Source organism: Heliconius melpomene, chromosome 6 (assembly GCF_056956725.1).
Source record: "Heliconius melpomene rosina isolate 202511_hmr_F chromosome 6, ASM5695672v1, whole genome shotgun sequence".
Lineage (NCBI taxonomy): Eukaryota > Metazoa > Arthropoda > Insecta > Lepidoptera > Nymphalidae > Heliconius > Heliconius melpomene.
Genome location: NC_140394.1, coordinates 11549154 through 11565742, shown reverse-complemented (window position 1 = coordinate 11565742; position 16589 = coordinate 11549154). Strand labels below are relative to the sequence as shown.

The 16589-nt window shown below is 30.9% G+C and overlaps 1 protein-coding gene across 3 annotated transcripts; it reads right to left on the bottom strand.

Moving 5' to 3' along the window:
- Positions 1–644: 644 nt before the first annotated feature.
- LOC146538505 (lysosomal alpha-mannosidase-like) lies at positions 645–16310 on the bottom strand. Of its 3 annotated transcripts, none has more exons than XM_085187153.1 (16): positions 16169–16310; positions 13646–13720; positions 12645–12747; positions 11806–11887; positions 11084–11269; positions 10421–10626; positions 9644–9780; positions 8926–9059; positions 6212–6304; positions 4944–5073; positions 4571–4649; positions 3941–4061; positions 3503–3599; positions 3294–3384; positions 2371–2918; positions 645–1908 (listed from the first exon to the last, which is right to left on the bottom strand). In XM_085187153.1, the coding sequence occupies exons 2-16, from the start codon at positions 13715–13717 to the stop codon at positions 697–699; spliced, it is 3291 nt and encodes a 1096-aa protein (XP_085043279.1). In that variant the 5' UTR covers positions 13718–13720; positions 16169–16310; the 3' UTR covers positions 645–696. The 3 variants fall into 3 exon arrangements, with proteins under 3 accessions (XP_085043279.1, XP_085043278.1, XP_085043277.1); XM_085187152.1 differs by lacking the exon at positions 8926–9059 and adding an exon at positions 8325–8458; XM_085187151.1 differs by lacking the exon at positions 8926–9059 and adding an exon at positions 6937–7070.
- Positions 16311–16589: the final 279 nt, after the last annotated feature.

Genomic DNA, 16589 nt, shown 5'->3' with positions numbered 1-16589 from the left:
ATTATCGTTCTATATAGTGACTGACGCGGCTGACAAAACGGGTCTTTATATATTACTATGCATTTATTAATATTAATATACACATGATTTTCTAATGTATTGTATTTTTGATTAAATTAAAAAGAAATATGTTTATATAACTTATTGTTGTTTAATTATTGCAACTTGTCCGTATGATCCAATAGAAATACCTTATGTATGACACATGAGTCATGACACACTACGGGAGGTTACTCTGACCGCAGGTAAATTGGGTCACATTAATTAAACTGATGTAATATAGCATATTAAGTTCCTCCACTCAACACGCAAGGCCTCCAGAATTTTGCAATGGGGAACGGAAGTGTCTCAATGGGAACAGAGTGTTTTACCACTAGGCTCCCTCTACCTACCATGCTGTGAAGCTGAAAAAATATAGCTTACTGGCTTCCTCGTTCCCATCTAATACAAAAAGGTTTTTACAACTCTTAACCAGCAGTTTCTAAGATGGGGCAACAAATTTGGGGCTTACATATATTTTTTTTCTTTGGTTTCACGATGTATCCCATAATTATTATATTTAACAGGCAGAGAACCTAGGATAATTAAAATAATTGATTTAGAGAATTCATCCGCAATGAAAAGTAAAATAAAATAGTCAATCATATTAGTAAAAAAATATATTGATAATATTTACACAAAGAAAAAAAAACTTATTTACACAATCATTTCATAATTAGCTATAAATGTTCTTATTTGTTTCGCTTTTAATTTTATTTTCAAACCGTCCTCTTTAATTCCAACATTGTCTCCATTATTATTAAAATTACCATATTCTTTGTTAAAAGTATTTTTAAAGTCGTTTTCAGTATTCCATCGCCATTTTTCAATATTGTCCAACCATCTATTTGCTGCTAAACTAGTTTCCCTTAATGATAAAACTTTCAAATTATTAAAAATCGTCCCCAAATCCACCAAAACGGTCGCATTTTCGGATTTCTTTAAATAATTTTCTACACGTAGCAACAAAGTATTAGCCCCCAATGGTTCAAGAGTTAGCAAATGCACTCCAATAGGTAACTCCTTCAATCCTTTGAAACAATGATTCAATTTGACCCATTCTTCATAACTAACTTTATCTGCGTTCGACACAAACACAATGGGCGACAAATGTGTTTGTATAATCAACTTTTGCTCAAATATTTCCTCATTAGGCTGTATATTTATTAGTCTGTGCTTCCCACGGACTGCCAAACCAACGTTATTTGCCGTTTCGTTCAACGCTTCGCCCACACCAAACGCATCGTCATGCAAAAGGCGTCTATGTACGATAATTTCTATTAAACCCTCTTGCAACGACGTCCCACCTTCAGCTCTGTCCGTTAAAACGGCAATCCGTTGGTAATCGTCCTCTATAAAAATCTCGTTGACTATAGGATAATAATTACCCGCAACTGGTTCTTCTATAGTCGCGTTGTAATTACGCGAATTCAATTTTCGTTTAATAAGCTGCCTTCCGTTGGAATCCGTATAAAACATTCCGTTATTGAATATATTTGTTGAATATCTAACTGTATATTCTTTTCCTTCCCCATCAGCTATATTGAGGGGTCCAATTACAAAGTCGTGCTCAAAATAGTTCAGCCCTTTATATATAGATAAAGTACTAAATGCATTTTTTTTAGTCTGTGAACGTATTTCTTGGACTATGTCCCCATGAATGGACTCAGTTTTAGTATAGTCTATAGGGATAGGCTCAGAAGTTTTTGGCCTAAATATATAAGCTCCAGAGGAACGTGTGGAAGGTTTAGAGTTGTCGCCTATAAAACCAGTCCAGTAGTTAAATTGTATTTCTAAGTTGGTCGTTCTGTCGGGGAGTAATAAGTGGGTTATACGACCCGTTGTGTTGTCGACGCGGAGTTTGAAAAACTGAAAAGATTTTTTTATTTGGTTAGCTTATATTAAATATAAACAGGTTTTTTAATTAATAAGAAATTTCTCATAAGATTACATTGATAAAAATTACGTAAAAGACGGTGCAAAATATAATTTTTTACGATTTTCGTCTGTAGCCAGAAAAAACAGGATATGGGAAAGACGGTCCAGAAGGACGGAACAGAAAATGAAGTTAATTTTCAAGACAATATGTGTTTTTTTCTACTAGAATAAAAGAAATAACACAAATTTAAAATGAATTAGAATTAACCACTTAGGCCTTTTTTATTGTCTCTTAAAATTTACGCATAAGACAAATAGAAGTCATCTATTCTTTAGTTATAAAAATTGTCAAAAATATTCTAACTAGGGCATAATTTAAGTAACTCAATCAAATATTTTAATAAATTAAGAAAACAATAAATCAGTTATATCAAAATAAAAAAAAGTTCTTACTTCATTCTCCATATAATATTCAGCTGATCGCTCAACGATACGAGGTTCATCTGACAACATTCTCATTTCCTCCTCATTTAGACTTGGATAATTTTCATTTTTACCCAAATATCTATTACTTGTCACATGATTACCATATTTACCCATAATTTTACTCAATTCCCCAACATTTTCCGGCAAATCATATCTATCTTTCAACATATCAATATCAATTTTATCCAAATCTAAAGCTTCAGATTCCCTGGTAAGCATTGGTAATGGAATTTTCTCGGTGATTATCGTTTCATCCTCAATATTTCGGATGTCTAAGTCTATTTGCTTGTGAATATTACGCCAGTAATCATTTAGATTACCGTAGTAATCATTCTGCCTTTTAATTTGGACGTTTCTTTTGATTTTTGGGTTTACTTTTTTAATGTAGAAGGATTTAATGCCAAGTGGATGTAATTTAGCTATGAACACTATTTCATGAGTTGCTTGAGATTTTCTTGTGGGAATTTTTATAACCGCATCGGGAATAGATACTAATTGTGATGCTATTTTTTCACCTGTTAATATATAATATATATTTTTTAAACAGGAAATTAACAAATATAATAAAAATATATTTAAACGTTAAAAAATATGGGGGACAAGGGAATATTAACCTTACCTTTGTTCAAATAAATGCAACAAAATGCACCAAAGGTACTATTTAATAAAAAATCCAAAAGTCGACATATCGTAAATGTCAATGTAAATTTGTTACGCATTCACGCCAAAACTACTCGACCGATTATCATGAAACTTTGAGAGAACAGAGAGAACTAAGTGTTAAAACACTCCGTTCTTACTTTGCGCGCTTTGTCTTGTCATTAGAGTGAGGAATTGAATATAATTCATTCCTAGAACCCAAGAACCATAATATTTACAGTCAACTTTACCATTTGGAGCGTAAACTTCAAAAGTGCCTTTTTTAACTGGAATTCGTATTGGTTCCAACACATTCCATCCCACGGGATTGTATATTGTCACCTGAAATATGTTAACTTTACAGTATTTTATCTTTGTAAATACATACATAAAATGGCTGGCAACTAATGTAAACATTTTGTATAATTTGGTTACAAGAACAAAGAAATCCATCACTCACCACAAATTGGTCACCATTCTCACTCGTAGCACAACTTGATTCATTAAAATGACATCTATCATAAGAAAATAAATTTTGACCATTTTCGTGTAGCTTGCTGTAAATTTATTAAATTTAAGATTAATCTCTGCATATTTTAAAAAACATGGGCGTAAGTAAACGCTGTGTTTTATCTTACGAGATAAGAGTAATGAAATTACAGTTTTAAAACGACGATTAAATAGTAATTATAAAAAAACCAGTCCTGACAGTAATTGGAAGAAAGGGAAAATAAAAAAGATCTTCTACTTACGTATAATTAAAATTTTAAGGAATCGCCATTATAAGATAACGTACTGTTACGTAACGATATAATACTTTATATTTCAAATAAATATATAGATATTTTTTTGTTTTAACAAAGATGGTTTTTTTGTTTTAACAGAACACACAACTAACCTAAAAGCTTGTCTCGCAATAAGCAAGGAGTCTTGCAACGCATTATCCAACAATCGTTCGTAGTCTCTTGCAACGTGTTGTTTTTCCGTACCGGTAATAGCGTCGTGGTGTTGCATTACACCTAAAATAATAACATTAGTATTATATATATTATTTTTATTAATACATCATCTTTGGTTATAAACTACTCTTGTTGTTCTAACTCCGCCCGGAGCTTTGAATTATCTTCATTTCTCCACTTAGGCAAGACATAGAGCGGTGTTGAGTTCCACCTTTTAATACATAATGTTTTTATGCCTTCCCTGCTACATGGTGAAGGATAGACAAAAATGAAAATTTAAATATACTTAATCACTCTCTCTACTGGGTATTGAATCCTCTATCATCGCGCTTACAGTCTGGCCGACAGCGTCACTGCGATATGATGGATTAATTAATAATTATTATAGTTATTGCATATCAAGTAGCGGAACTTAACGCCATCTTGTGTTTTACAGAGTAGGAATTGAAAATTATTTATTTTTGGGATTAAATCCACAACCACTGCGTTTACAGTCACACATTTTACTGCGAGATGATGGCCTTGGGTTCTTTCTAATAAAAAAGAAAAGAATTATTTTTCTTTCTCACCCATAGCACTTCTAAGTTCATCCAAAACAAATTTATTATGTTCTGGAAGGTTCCCTAGTATTTGAAGATTTTTCGCCATCTGAAATAACAATTAAGTTTATTACATTAATATAAAATAATGAAAAGATATTTGACTCAGCATTTTAGGACTACATACTATGGTACAAGTAAATTAGAAACACTTTAAAACATCATAAAAGTAGGAAAAAATGTTACACTCCTTTTCCATTTCCTTTTATAATATTACGTAATATAATGTAAAAAAAATTAAAAATATAGATAACGATATACGAATGCCATTTTTATTATGTAACAGTTTAAAACATCTAAAAATACTATAAAAATATCGAAAATACAAAAAAAATCAACCCACCTGTAAATATCTATTAGCCTCCCTTTCAAAATACTTAGTAGTTGGTCGCGAAGTGAAATAGCCCGTCCAATACGCAGTAGGATCACTCGCGTAGGGAAAGAAATCATCTTGTTTTATTGGTAAAGTCGGACTGAAAGAAACATATATAATAATATATATATATATATATATATATATATAACTAATAACTGTCCGATATTGGTTTGTGGGCATACGGGTATGCGACCCCGGATCCTCGAGCCGCCACTCTTATATCCTCATCCAGTCCGTAAGAATGGTGTCCTCCCCCCCCCCCCGCTCCTCCTCCTTTCTCCAGCTCCCTCCTTTACCTATCCTACCCCCCCTCTATTTTCCTCTCCCCTCGGTTTTTTCCCCACAAAGGGGGTTTTGGAGGTCAGACGGCAGTCGCTCCAGGAAAACCACAAACAGCCACAATATGGAAGGAAAGAAAAACAGACTGGGTAGGAGGGCAGACCCTGGCAATAGCCGGGATTAATGCCAGGAGGAAGAAGATATATATATATATATATATATATATATATATATATATATATATATATATATATATATATATATATATATATATATATATATATATATATATATATATATATATATAGTATAAGAAAGTAAAAAAAATCAATATAATATTTAAATTGTGTGGCAACACCATGTATATGAGGAACAAATAAAAGTACAAGAAACATTGAGAAACTTGTGATTCGCGCGCAAATTACTTTGTATGTTGACGATCGCACGTTGTATATGCGACGACACGTCCGCTCTCTAACGCGTTTGAAGCATTTATATCCATAATCCACATCCATAGATCCGATAAATTGTATTATTTACTATTTGTTATGTATTTTTTGCTGATACATTTTTATACTGTGACGTTTTAATAAGTGACCAATGATAGACTGCGTGTCATTGCAATTACTTCATTTGTTAGTGTTTGTAAGTTCAATTTTTAGAGAAGAGTTGACCTTATTATAAGAAAATAAAATATGCTTAATTATTCAAAATCAAAGACAAATAAATTTATTCAAAATAAGAAGTTACAAGCTTTTTTTTTTGAACGTCAGAACTAAAGTTCACTAAAGTTACTGTGTTAGACCTGAGAAGAATCTTCGCAAGAAGTCGCAGTAGCGGGACTTTTTTGAAATCAATTATAATAATTTGTAAACACGTAGGTATATAAGAAAGAAATAATTGTATAAGTTAATTAGTTAAGTACATAAAGAAGAATAATTTATATTTATACTCACTTCGCATCTTTAACCGCTTTCAAATAACAGTCGGGAGTTGAATAAAATAGTTTTATATTGAGACCGTCTTTCGCAGCCTTCATGTTTGCGTATCTGTAAGAATAATATCAGTTTTCATTTAAATTGACACAAAACCGAAATAACGATCTTTTAAAATTGTATTATACAGTTAAATATTCAATTTTTTTTTTATTAAAACAATCAATCTGAAACAACATTAATGTATGGATTTGTAATAAAATTAATATAATTTAATTCAGCTTCACGCATTATCCCACATAGCATTAGATTCTCTGACTAGGCAGAGAATCTAGTGTTAAGTCCATTCCCCGCTTTTTACCTGAATTTTACGAGTTGAGTGGCAGAACTCAACGCCGCGTTTTGTTTTACTAGAGCGGGGAAATGCAAATAATTTATTCCTCGGAAATAGAGCCCACAACCAATGCGTTATTAGGTGAAAGCAAACATAGGTAAATATTTTAAGTATTGGTGATAAGAAATATAAAATATTTAAAGCATAAACAACTACGAGTATGTGTGAAATGAAATACAAATACATGCTTTAAAGAAAATAAAACATGCTGTATAATAATTTGCAATTGTACGTAAATATTTGTATATTTGTTATAATTGTTAATTTACCCATCTCATCCAAAATATAAAAAAATTATATTATATGTATAAAGCTGGAACTCTCTGCTCAAAAACGAGAATCTGATACTCACTCAATTAATTTATCAAGATTTTTATACCACATGGTAGCGTCTTGATATGTGAAATCGCCTCCCATGGTAATAATCACGTTATTACTGCGGTAATATTTCCCTTGATTGGTAATATAGGTAATAAAATTGTTTACCTAGCAAAAGATAAAAATATTGGCACCATTTTCTATCTTTTAAAACAACGCCATCTAATATTTTGTTTTAAAAATCAACTCTAAGTTGCATTGTTTTGTTTCATTGGCGTTTGTTTATTTAGTTTGAATATTTATAATTACATTTGTTATTGTTTTTTATGTATTATATTTAAATTCACAACATTTATTGGAATTATTTTATATTTTTTTAAGTTTTACGTATCCCGCATATATCAGGATAGGCAGAGGAAATCTAGTGTTAAGACACTCCGTTTCCCACTTTTCGTATTTTCGAAATATTTTAATTAATATTTATTTTATTTATTATTATTATATAAAAAGACAATCAAGTTTTTCTAGAGACATTACAAACTTGTAAAACATTTTATTGGATTTATTACTATTCATCAATATAATAATTTATTGTTCTAAGATTTCTTGTATTTAATTATTATTTGTTTCATTTGTAATAATGATCGTCATGATGTACCAATGCTTTTAAATAAATTTATTTATTTTATTTTATATTTATTTTTTATGTAATGTGATTGAAGTTAATTATTTTGTTTGATTTAAAAAAAAACATAATTATTCACTATTTAAAAATATAGCAATTGGGTTCTGGACCTTTTAAGGCGGACCCTTGTAATCTTACAAGTGATCTCATTTTGTTATTCTTTAGTCTGTCTTTCTGTCTATCAAGAGCCTTTATCTCAAGAACGCTTAAAGATATAGAGTTGAAATTCAAACTATATACTTAGATCTACGGCCCCATTATTTTCTGAAAAAGCTGTATTTCTAAATTTACTTAAAAAAAAGATATGAAGCTTATATAGAAAAAAGCGCGTGTTTAGCAATATAAAGGGAATCAAAATTAATAGGGTACTGACAACTATACATTCGTGTTTAAATCCTAAAAAATAAGAGCCTTAAAAGTGGGGCAAAATTTGGTAATAAAGCCGCTAGTTCAAGTACACTATCAGATGAAAGGGCTCTGACTAAGCTAAGCTTGAATTTCAGAAAAAGCTCGAGCCCACCAAATTTTGTACGGAACCCTTGGTGGACGAGCCCGACTCGCGCTTGATCGGTTTTTTTGAGTAATTTCACATTCTTTTCAGAATTACTTTATTTAAACCGATAATTAAAAAATATAGATAATTATAATGAAATAAATTTCTTAAACACACACAAAAACACAAAGAGTAACAGGTTCAATTTCCATCACATGCAAAATTCTAAAATAATTTCACTTACGAAATCAATTTGTCCAAGTTATTGAACCACATGCCCGCGTCTTGATAGTTAAAGTCATCGCCCATTGTCACCAAAACGTTATTGGTTCGATATACGGACGACATTTCAGTCATTTTGAAGAGAAATGACGATACCTATTTAGAAAAATTTTGTTTTCTTGTATTGTTTTTAAGATAAATTGTTTTTAGGTTATTTTAATTCTTTTTCTTTTATTTTCTATGCCTTATTATAATTTCCTTATATAATTCGGTGGTCTTTATAATTTATTATTTATTTTACGAAAGGTAAGAAGATTTTCTTTATAAAATCAAGTAAATTTGTTTGTAAATGTTTTTGTTGCAAGATTAACAAATTAGTGAACTCCATGACGTAAAATATTTAAATATTTTGAGTGACTTTGGTTTTAAGTATTCCTTCATATTTTTTTTAGTAACATGCATATAATATAGCATGCATATACACATGCATTTTACTTTACTATACTTTACTTTTTTTAGACAGTCTTTTATATTACCGAAATCTTGATAACCATAGAACCCAAACAATATAACTCATATTTTTTTTCCCTAAATGGGAATCGAACCCAAAACCATTAACTCACTGTATCAACTTATCCAAATTAATGAACCACATAGCGGCGTCTTGATATTGAAAATCTTCACCCATTGTAACCAAAATATTATTCGTTTTGTATCCTTTTGACATTTCTTTCGATATTTCAAGAAATTTTATCACCTTTTTTGGTAGAATGAAAGTTATTTTTATTTTTTTTATAATAGATGGCGTTGTTTTAAATAATTTGTGTACATTATAAATAATCAAAGATATGAATGTATGGATGTGATATGTAAAAAAAATAGTTTTTTGTTTTATTATTTGTAATTTTTTTTTTTATTGATGTTCGAATAAATAAATTCATATAAAAATATTATAAATTTAAATAATTATATTAGTTTTACACATTCATATATTCAAATATTATTCTAAACTCTTTATAAAAATTAAAGGGAACCTTTAAATATAATATAATATGTATGCAAGGAAGTAAATAAAATAGTTGAAATATATCCATTTCTCCTAATGGGAATCGAACCCACAACCATCATATTGAATAACAGCATAAATTGTAATTTATTAAACTATTGAAATAAGATAAGATAAAAACAACAATTATCAAATACTCAAATCAGAGATCAATTTCTCCCTTTTATCTATCAATACCAAACTTCACTTTCATATTTAAGTTAAAACACTACAATCTTCACTAAAGACAAATTTAAACAGAAACGGAGAACAAAATCACTAATCTATTGACCTACCTTATCGTCAACATTATAAATGGGTGAATCGGGATCGTCTATAATAGGCTCATCATTGCAAAGTACGTCGAAACAAAAACCGGGTGGAGGCGAATATGTATTGAAGAGTACTCCAGTGAAAATATCTGACGAATTACCTTAAAAAATAGAAAAAACAAGTAATAGTGTAAGTTTCATTTAGATTTGCGTGTTTAGTGATGGAACTCAATGTCATTCCCCCAAATGAGAATCGAACCCGCAACAATCTTATAAATTCAAACTATTACCAAATACGTCATAATGACGTAGGAAATAAAATTTAAAATAGTGAGAAACAAGAAATTCAATACAGAATAGCAATACAATTTTTATATATTTTTATATTTACACTTATTCCATACATATCAGGGTAGGCGGAGGAAAACACTTTCCGTAGAATTCTGGAATCATTTGCCACGACACCAAGCGAAAAAATCCTTCCTCATAATCATTTCCTCGAGTGGGAATCGAAACCACAACCTATCGCGTTTACAATAGCATACGCACACGCTTCTGCTCCTGTGACAGGACAATTTTATAATTTTATAAATATTTACAGAAGCCGTCTTGGCTGTTGGCACAGCTGCACAATATCTGACTGGAAAATCTGTTGTGGATTCGATTCTCACTCGGAGGAATTATATTCAATTATATTCATTACCACGCTCATGTAGACTAAGCGCCCAAACCCGAATTCAGCAGTGTTCTGCTCACTCCATCATATGCGAAATATAACATAAACGTGCAAACAATACTTACCCAAATCATCATCCCCTCTCCACAGCATCTCCATTTCTTTATTCTTCAACCTTGATCTTTTATCCTGGTAATCTATTCGACCCAGAAACAGCCCGTCGTATCCCATTGCGGATAATAACGAAGCAAATTCTCGAGAATGTCCAAACGGATCTATTTGCCATCCCACTTTAGGAATTCCGCATTTGCCGAATGTTTCGTTTAGCTTTCTGTTCCGAAAATTAGAATTTATTGGTATTTTTTATGCGTTTTTTTTTGGATTTGGAAGAAATGATAAGTTTAAAACATAGCAGTTTTGAATTTAAAATTCAGTCGTTTCCGTATTGAAATATTTTTTTTAACTTCAATTTATTAACCAAATTCGCTTTTTTAAATATTTAGATGCCTTCACAGGCAAAAACTTAAAATATTATTTTTAATAAAAAGGCAATCTAATATGTAACAATATGTCTGTAACACTAAACGTTTTTCGATTTTCAATTATTTATAAAATATTACTTTAATAATAATTCTATTGTATAAACAGGTGTAATATGTCCTCAAATTCGTACTTACAAACTGTTTATTCTTGTAATGTCCAACTAAAAATAATCGAAAAGCAAACATATGCTAAATGAGACCTTTTTATCCTCCCTCCCTAAATTTCCCCTTTTAGCCAAAACCTACCTCAATCCAAAGGTGAACTGATCAATAGTACTTTGATAGTGGCTCGCTGCCTCATCGTTCATACTCCACGCGCCCCCCACAAACTGTAATCTCCCCTCGCGCACTAAAGTATGCACTTTGTGACGCATGTCGTCAGTTTGACGCACCCACCATTTCCAGAAAAACGCCGTTTCTACGTATATGAATCTACAAGTGAAATAAAAATAGGAATAATTTAGAAAATTATTACAAAAAAATTTAATATTCTTACTAAAATGTGGGGGTAGTTGGAAAAAAAAAAACTAAAAAGAGTTGTTCCAGACCTGTCGACTCATATCTATAAAATTTGTTGTAGATGGCTCTGCATATTTTATTTTAGGATATTTTGGACAAATTCACTTTCAGATGATTATATATAGCCTAACTTTAGAGCGGCCACGACTCGTCGACCGTACTACGTACTCATGTCGTCAGATTCACGTATATATTATTTAGAGGAAAAAAAGCTATTTTAACGTAATGTAACGTGTAAGATATTTTCCACAATACCACATTTAAGGTAAATATTCAAGTATTTTGAGATTTTTTTCCCAACTTTTCACCCAACAATCATCTTTAACGTTGTATAAGGAAAAATGTATAGTTTTATGCAGCCAAGGATATTTTACCTTTAATTAAAAAGATTTCATTATTTTTCTATAAACATAAATTTATAAACAAAAAAAACATTCTAAATAACTTACCTTCTTTTAGGGTCCTGCCATAATTCTTTTATAACAGAATCTAAAATATATTGAACACCTGCTTTTTGAATGTTGTTTCTACCTGAAATACAAAACAAGGTGAGTTAATTTCTAAGTCGAAGGGCGTCTTTTCGATTCCTTTTTAAGCCAAAATTCAAAATTAATTGAGATTTTAATTATATTTGTCGCTATCGTATAGCAGCGGGACACCGGAAAGTTACACTTTCAACGTAATCGTGCTGTGGAACATTGTCTCCGTAAATGCGATGGTTGCGCGTTCTATTCCCAATCGGGGGAATGATTATATTCAAGTTTCGCCACTATGGCAAAAGAACGCATGGCGTTATGCTCCACAGTTTACCAGGTTGTCTTCTTAATTTTAGTTTTTATTATTAGTCGAACTTTGAATGAGACTTATTATGAAAGGATTTTAATTTTGGCTGCCCCAGCCGCCCAGCGTACTCTCCGTTCCTATTAAAACACTTCCGTTCCCCACTTTCCACCGAATTCTCGAGGCATTGCTTGTTGAGTGGCGGAACTCAACACAATGTTTTTCATTTAATATTTTCTGTGAATTTAGTATGAACTAACGAGAACGATATTGCTAGAAAAAGATAAACGACAAGTATCACGAACAACGAAACACTTCACATCGTTGCCGATGTGTAAAAAACAGCTGTCTTTCTGTTTTTTTTTTCAAAATAACCGAAAATCCAAAATATATAATAATTTAAATATTACCATGTAATAATATTTCTCTTATATATGTATCCGTATCCGAACATTTCTAGCTTCAAATTTTGTACTATAAAGATACTTGAGTACTTCTAACAACTTACTTCCATAATAATATTGATCGACTGTCTTCAACCATCCCACGTCGTCGTGGGTGTGGGGCACTATATGCACGTTTAGAAGTCCAGGCTCGGCTTGGGTACAACTCTGTGGAAAATATATTTAACTATATACGAGTATTTTTAATCATCATCATCATCATCAACAGCCATCTTTTGTCCACTGCTGGACATAGGCCTTCCCCAATTCCTTCTTATTTTTAATACTCTTGAATATCTCATTGAAGCTGGCTTTTTCAAATACTCTCAGATACTTTCGCCGCTATCATAAAAACAAAACAGAGATAGAGTATAACAAAGTGTTAAAGGTCCCCTTATCAGTAACTGATAACAGTGTTTGTTACATTAATAAATCACCGCACCCATTAAAGTAATATAATATAATAACTAATAAGTAAGCGTACAAATAAATAGTTTCCGCTATTAATAGTTAAGGTATTTTTTTTATATACATTCTAATGATTAAAGTCTGAGTCTCAAGAATAGGTACATTCAAAAGCCACATTTCTTCTCAAATAATTTTAGTAGTACCAGCGAAAACAGAGTTTTCAGAAAGTTTATCCTAACCCGTATATAGCAAAAAGAGAAGTTTGTTCTGTTTAAAAAGAGTGAAAAAATATCAACTTCATGAACCTTGAGCCAAGAAAAGTTAAATGCTCTAACCCTTTTGTGCACAGAGTCGATATTAATAAATAAGATACTTAGCTTATGATAATGTCGATGATTTGCTAACAATTGATTATTTTTAAGTATTTTTAAGTTCAATAAAAATATTTAATAAATGTATGTAGGTATGTAGTTTGCTTTGTAAATTGTAAACATTCCTCTTTATCATTTACGGATTGGTAGCTTAGTTTATGGTCAAAAAGGACAGAGGACAGCAAGAATTAAACAGCCTACATGCTCAGCTTGAAAGTAATTAAATCAGGATAAGCTTTATCATTATATATATTTAAAAATATATCTGTAAGTAATTACATGCATACCTCGTATCCACATCTGCTTTGCATCGGCACAGAGAACGCTCCCGCAACTATAGATAATATTATTAAAAGCATGTTCTGAAACAAAATATTTGAAAATTTAACAATTACACAAAAAAAGTACAAAATTACGATCGTCTGTTGAGTAGCAGAACTCAACGCTGCGCTTAATCTTGTTACTAGAGTGAGAAAATAAAAATAATTCATTCCCCCGGGTAAGAATCGAATCCACAACCGTTGCGTTTAAAACCAGACGCTTTGCCGCCGTGCCGCCGTGCCGCTGTGCCAGGACGACCTCACTATTATCTAAGTTCAATAACTTATAACAATAATATATAAGATTTAAGTTTTATACAAACATTTCTGTATAAATAAATAGAACAAAAGTACTTTGTTGATATTTATTATCATATAACAGGAGAAAATAACCAGGTGCAGTGGGTTACATCAATACGACTAAGGTAATTTAAAATGCCCTCGTAGTAGCCTACCTCGATAAATAGACTCACAACATTATTTTTTCAATTTGAACCATTACTTCCTGAGGTTAGCGCGTTCAACCAAACATGAATGTTCAAACAAATTTATAATATTATTTTAGAAGTAGAGATTTAATTATTGGCGTAACTCAACGCTAGGTTTTCTTTACTAAGACAAGAAATTGAAAATAATTCATTCTCCCAGGTGGGAGTCGGACTCAGAATTATCTTATTCACAGTCAGACGGCGCCCTACTACACCACGGTGGCCTCTATTAAGACCATTTTCTTAGAAAGACAGCTAAAAGTGGAACTTGACCTATTCTTATTATATGAGGATATACGATAGCGGAGATGGCTTGTTTTTATACAGCTATGGCGGATCTTTAGTTAAGAATTGTAGGTTAAGTGGTCAAGAAGTACGGGTTCGAATTTAGTGTTCTTGTCATTTAACTGTCGTAGACTTGCGAATGACCCGGCTTCGGCCGATTAAAGTTATTGTTATATTATAGACAATTTATACAAAATGTTATAATAAATTGTAGCCTATGTATTTAAGCTGTATTCTGATGTAGGTACCTATAAGCTGCATTATTGTAAAATTTCATTTAAATCCGTACTGTAGCTTTTGCGTGAAATTTTTACATTTATAATATTAAGTAAGATATGTCGGTAAAGAGAGTTAACTCACATACAAGAAACGAGACATTTAGTTCCGTAACTCAACGCCGCGCTTCTTTTTGCTAGATCGGATGCTTCATAAACAGAAACAATTTCCCTTTCCCTTCGAATATAGAAATCGATGGCGTTATACGTTTTCTCCCCTTTGTTGTTTGATTTACAACATTACAAGTAGGTATTTAACTATGTAAATAACTACAATATAATAAAAATGTAAACTATAAAATGAAATATTTAAAAAAATACATATAAGTTTTTTTTATTGAATTTTAAAAATAGCTTGGATTTTGTTCATACTTTCAATTTATATGAATAATTGTAATTGTTGAGGACATAGTAGAATAGCTGAATGTAAACATGACGGATAACATAGATTCAATTACCATTCTAGGGAATACCTAATTACTTTTATTTCTTAGCTTCAGTAGACAAAACGCGGAGTTAAGTTCCGCTTGCCTACTCTGTTACTTATGGGATATAGCGTGCATCTAACTAGGGCAATTAACTCCTTAATTACTAAATAGTGATTAAAAATATAGATATACAGAATAAACAAAACAATTATACATAAATAATAATAATAATTATTAATGATAATAAATCGTATGTACAATGACATGAACTCGTTACCAGAAAGAGAAAACGAATAAATAATTTATCATTCCTCCGAGTGGGAAGCGAATCCACAACCTAAAAAAACCTCGCGTTTAAAATCCCCACGCTTGTGCCTCTGCGCCAGGACGGCCTTATAATTTATTGATAATAAAAATATCTATATTATTATAGAAAGAAGAATGGGGCCATCGTGGCGCAGCGGCACAAGGGTGTGACTGTGACGCGACGGTTGTGGGTTCGATCCCCACTCGTTTATATTTCCATTTCTTCGCTCTGGTATCGAGGCAAAGTGCGGCGTTGAGTTCTGCCACTCAACACGCAATGCCTCCAGAATTCGGCAGAAAGTGGTGAACGGAGTGTATTAACACTAGGTTCCCTCTGCCTACCCTGCTGTGTGCGGGATACAGCGTGAAGCTGATTAGATTTTATTTTGATTTATATAGAAAGAAAAACTAATTAAATAAATACAATTAATTGGTACTTAACATATATTTATAATATTATATTCTTATTTTACTTTGTATATATTTTTATATATAAACATAAATAGGTATATTTTTTTATAATTATTAATAATATAAGACATGGAATGAAAACTAATTAAATTAAAATAATAAATTAGTACTTAACGTATTATCCTATTATTTTACTTGATATATAGATTTTAAAAGATATTAATCGAAATATATTATCACCATTATTAAAATCAACTTATATTGTAATAAATCTAAGAAATAAATTAAAGAACTTACCTATTTTTATGAACTACATGAAGAAATAATTATAAAGAAATAGAATAGAAATAGAAACAAATAATTATTGTACCAAAAACACGTCTTTTATTAACGTTTGAAAACGTTTTATACTGAGTACTGACGTCTGATAGATTCAATTCAATAAGTGTTCATGTAAGTGGTTTTTTATAAATGTGCAATTTAAATTAAAATCCGTATACGAAGATCGTAGGTCATACAGTCTTATGAAATTATGTAGATAATTAATTGTAAAAATAATAATTAAAAATGTAATAATAAAATATAGTTTTCATTAAAGAAAATAATATTTATATTCTGTTTATTAATTTATATAAAATTGTAATTTACCTGTTTATTTTAAGTTTCTTTTTCTCATCTTGTATTTAGTACTAGTAAAGTTATGTCTAATAAAAACAGT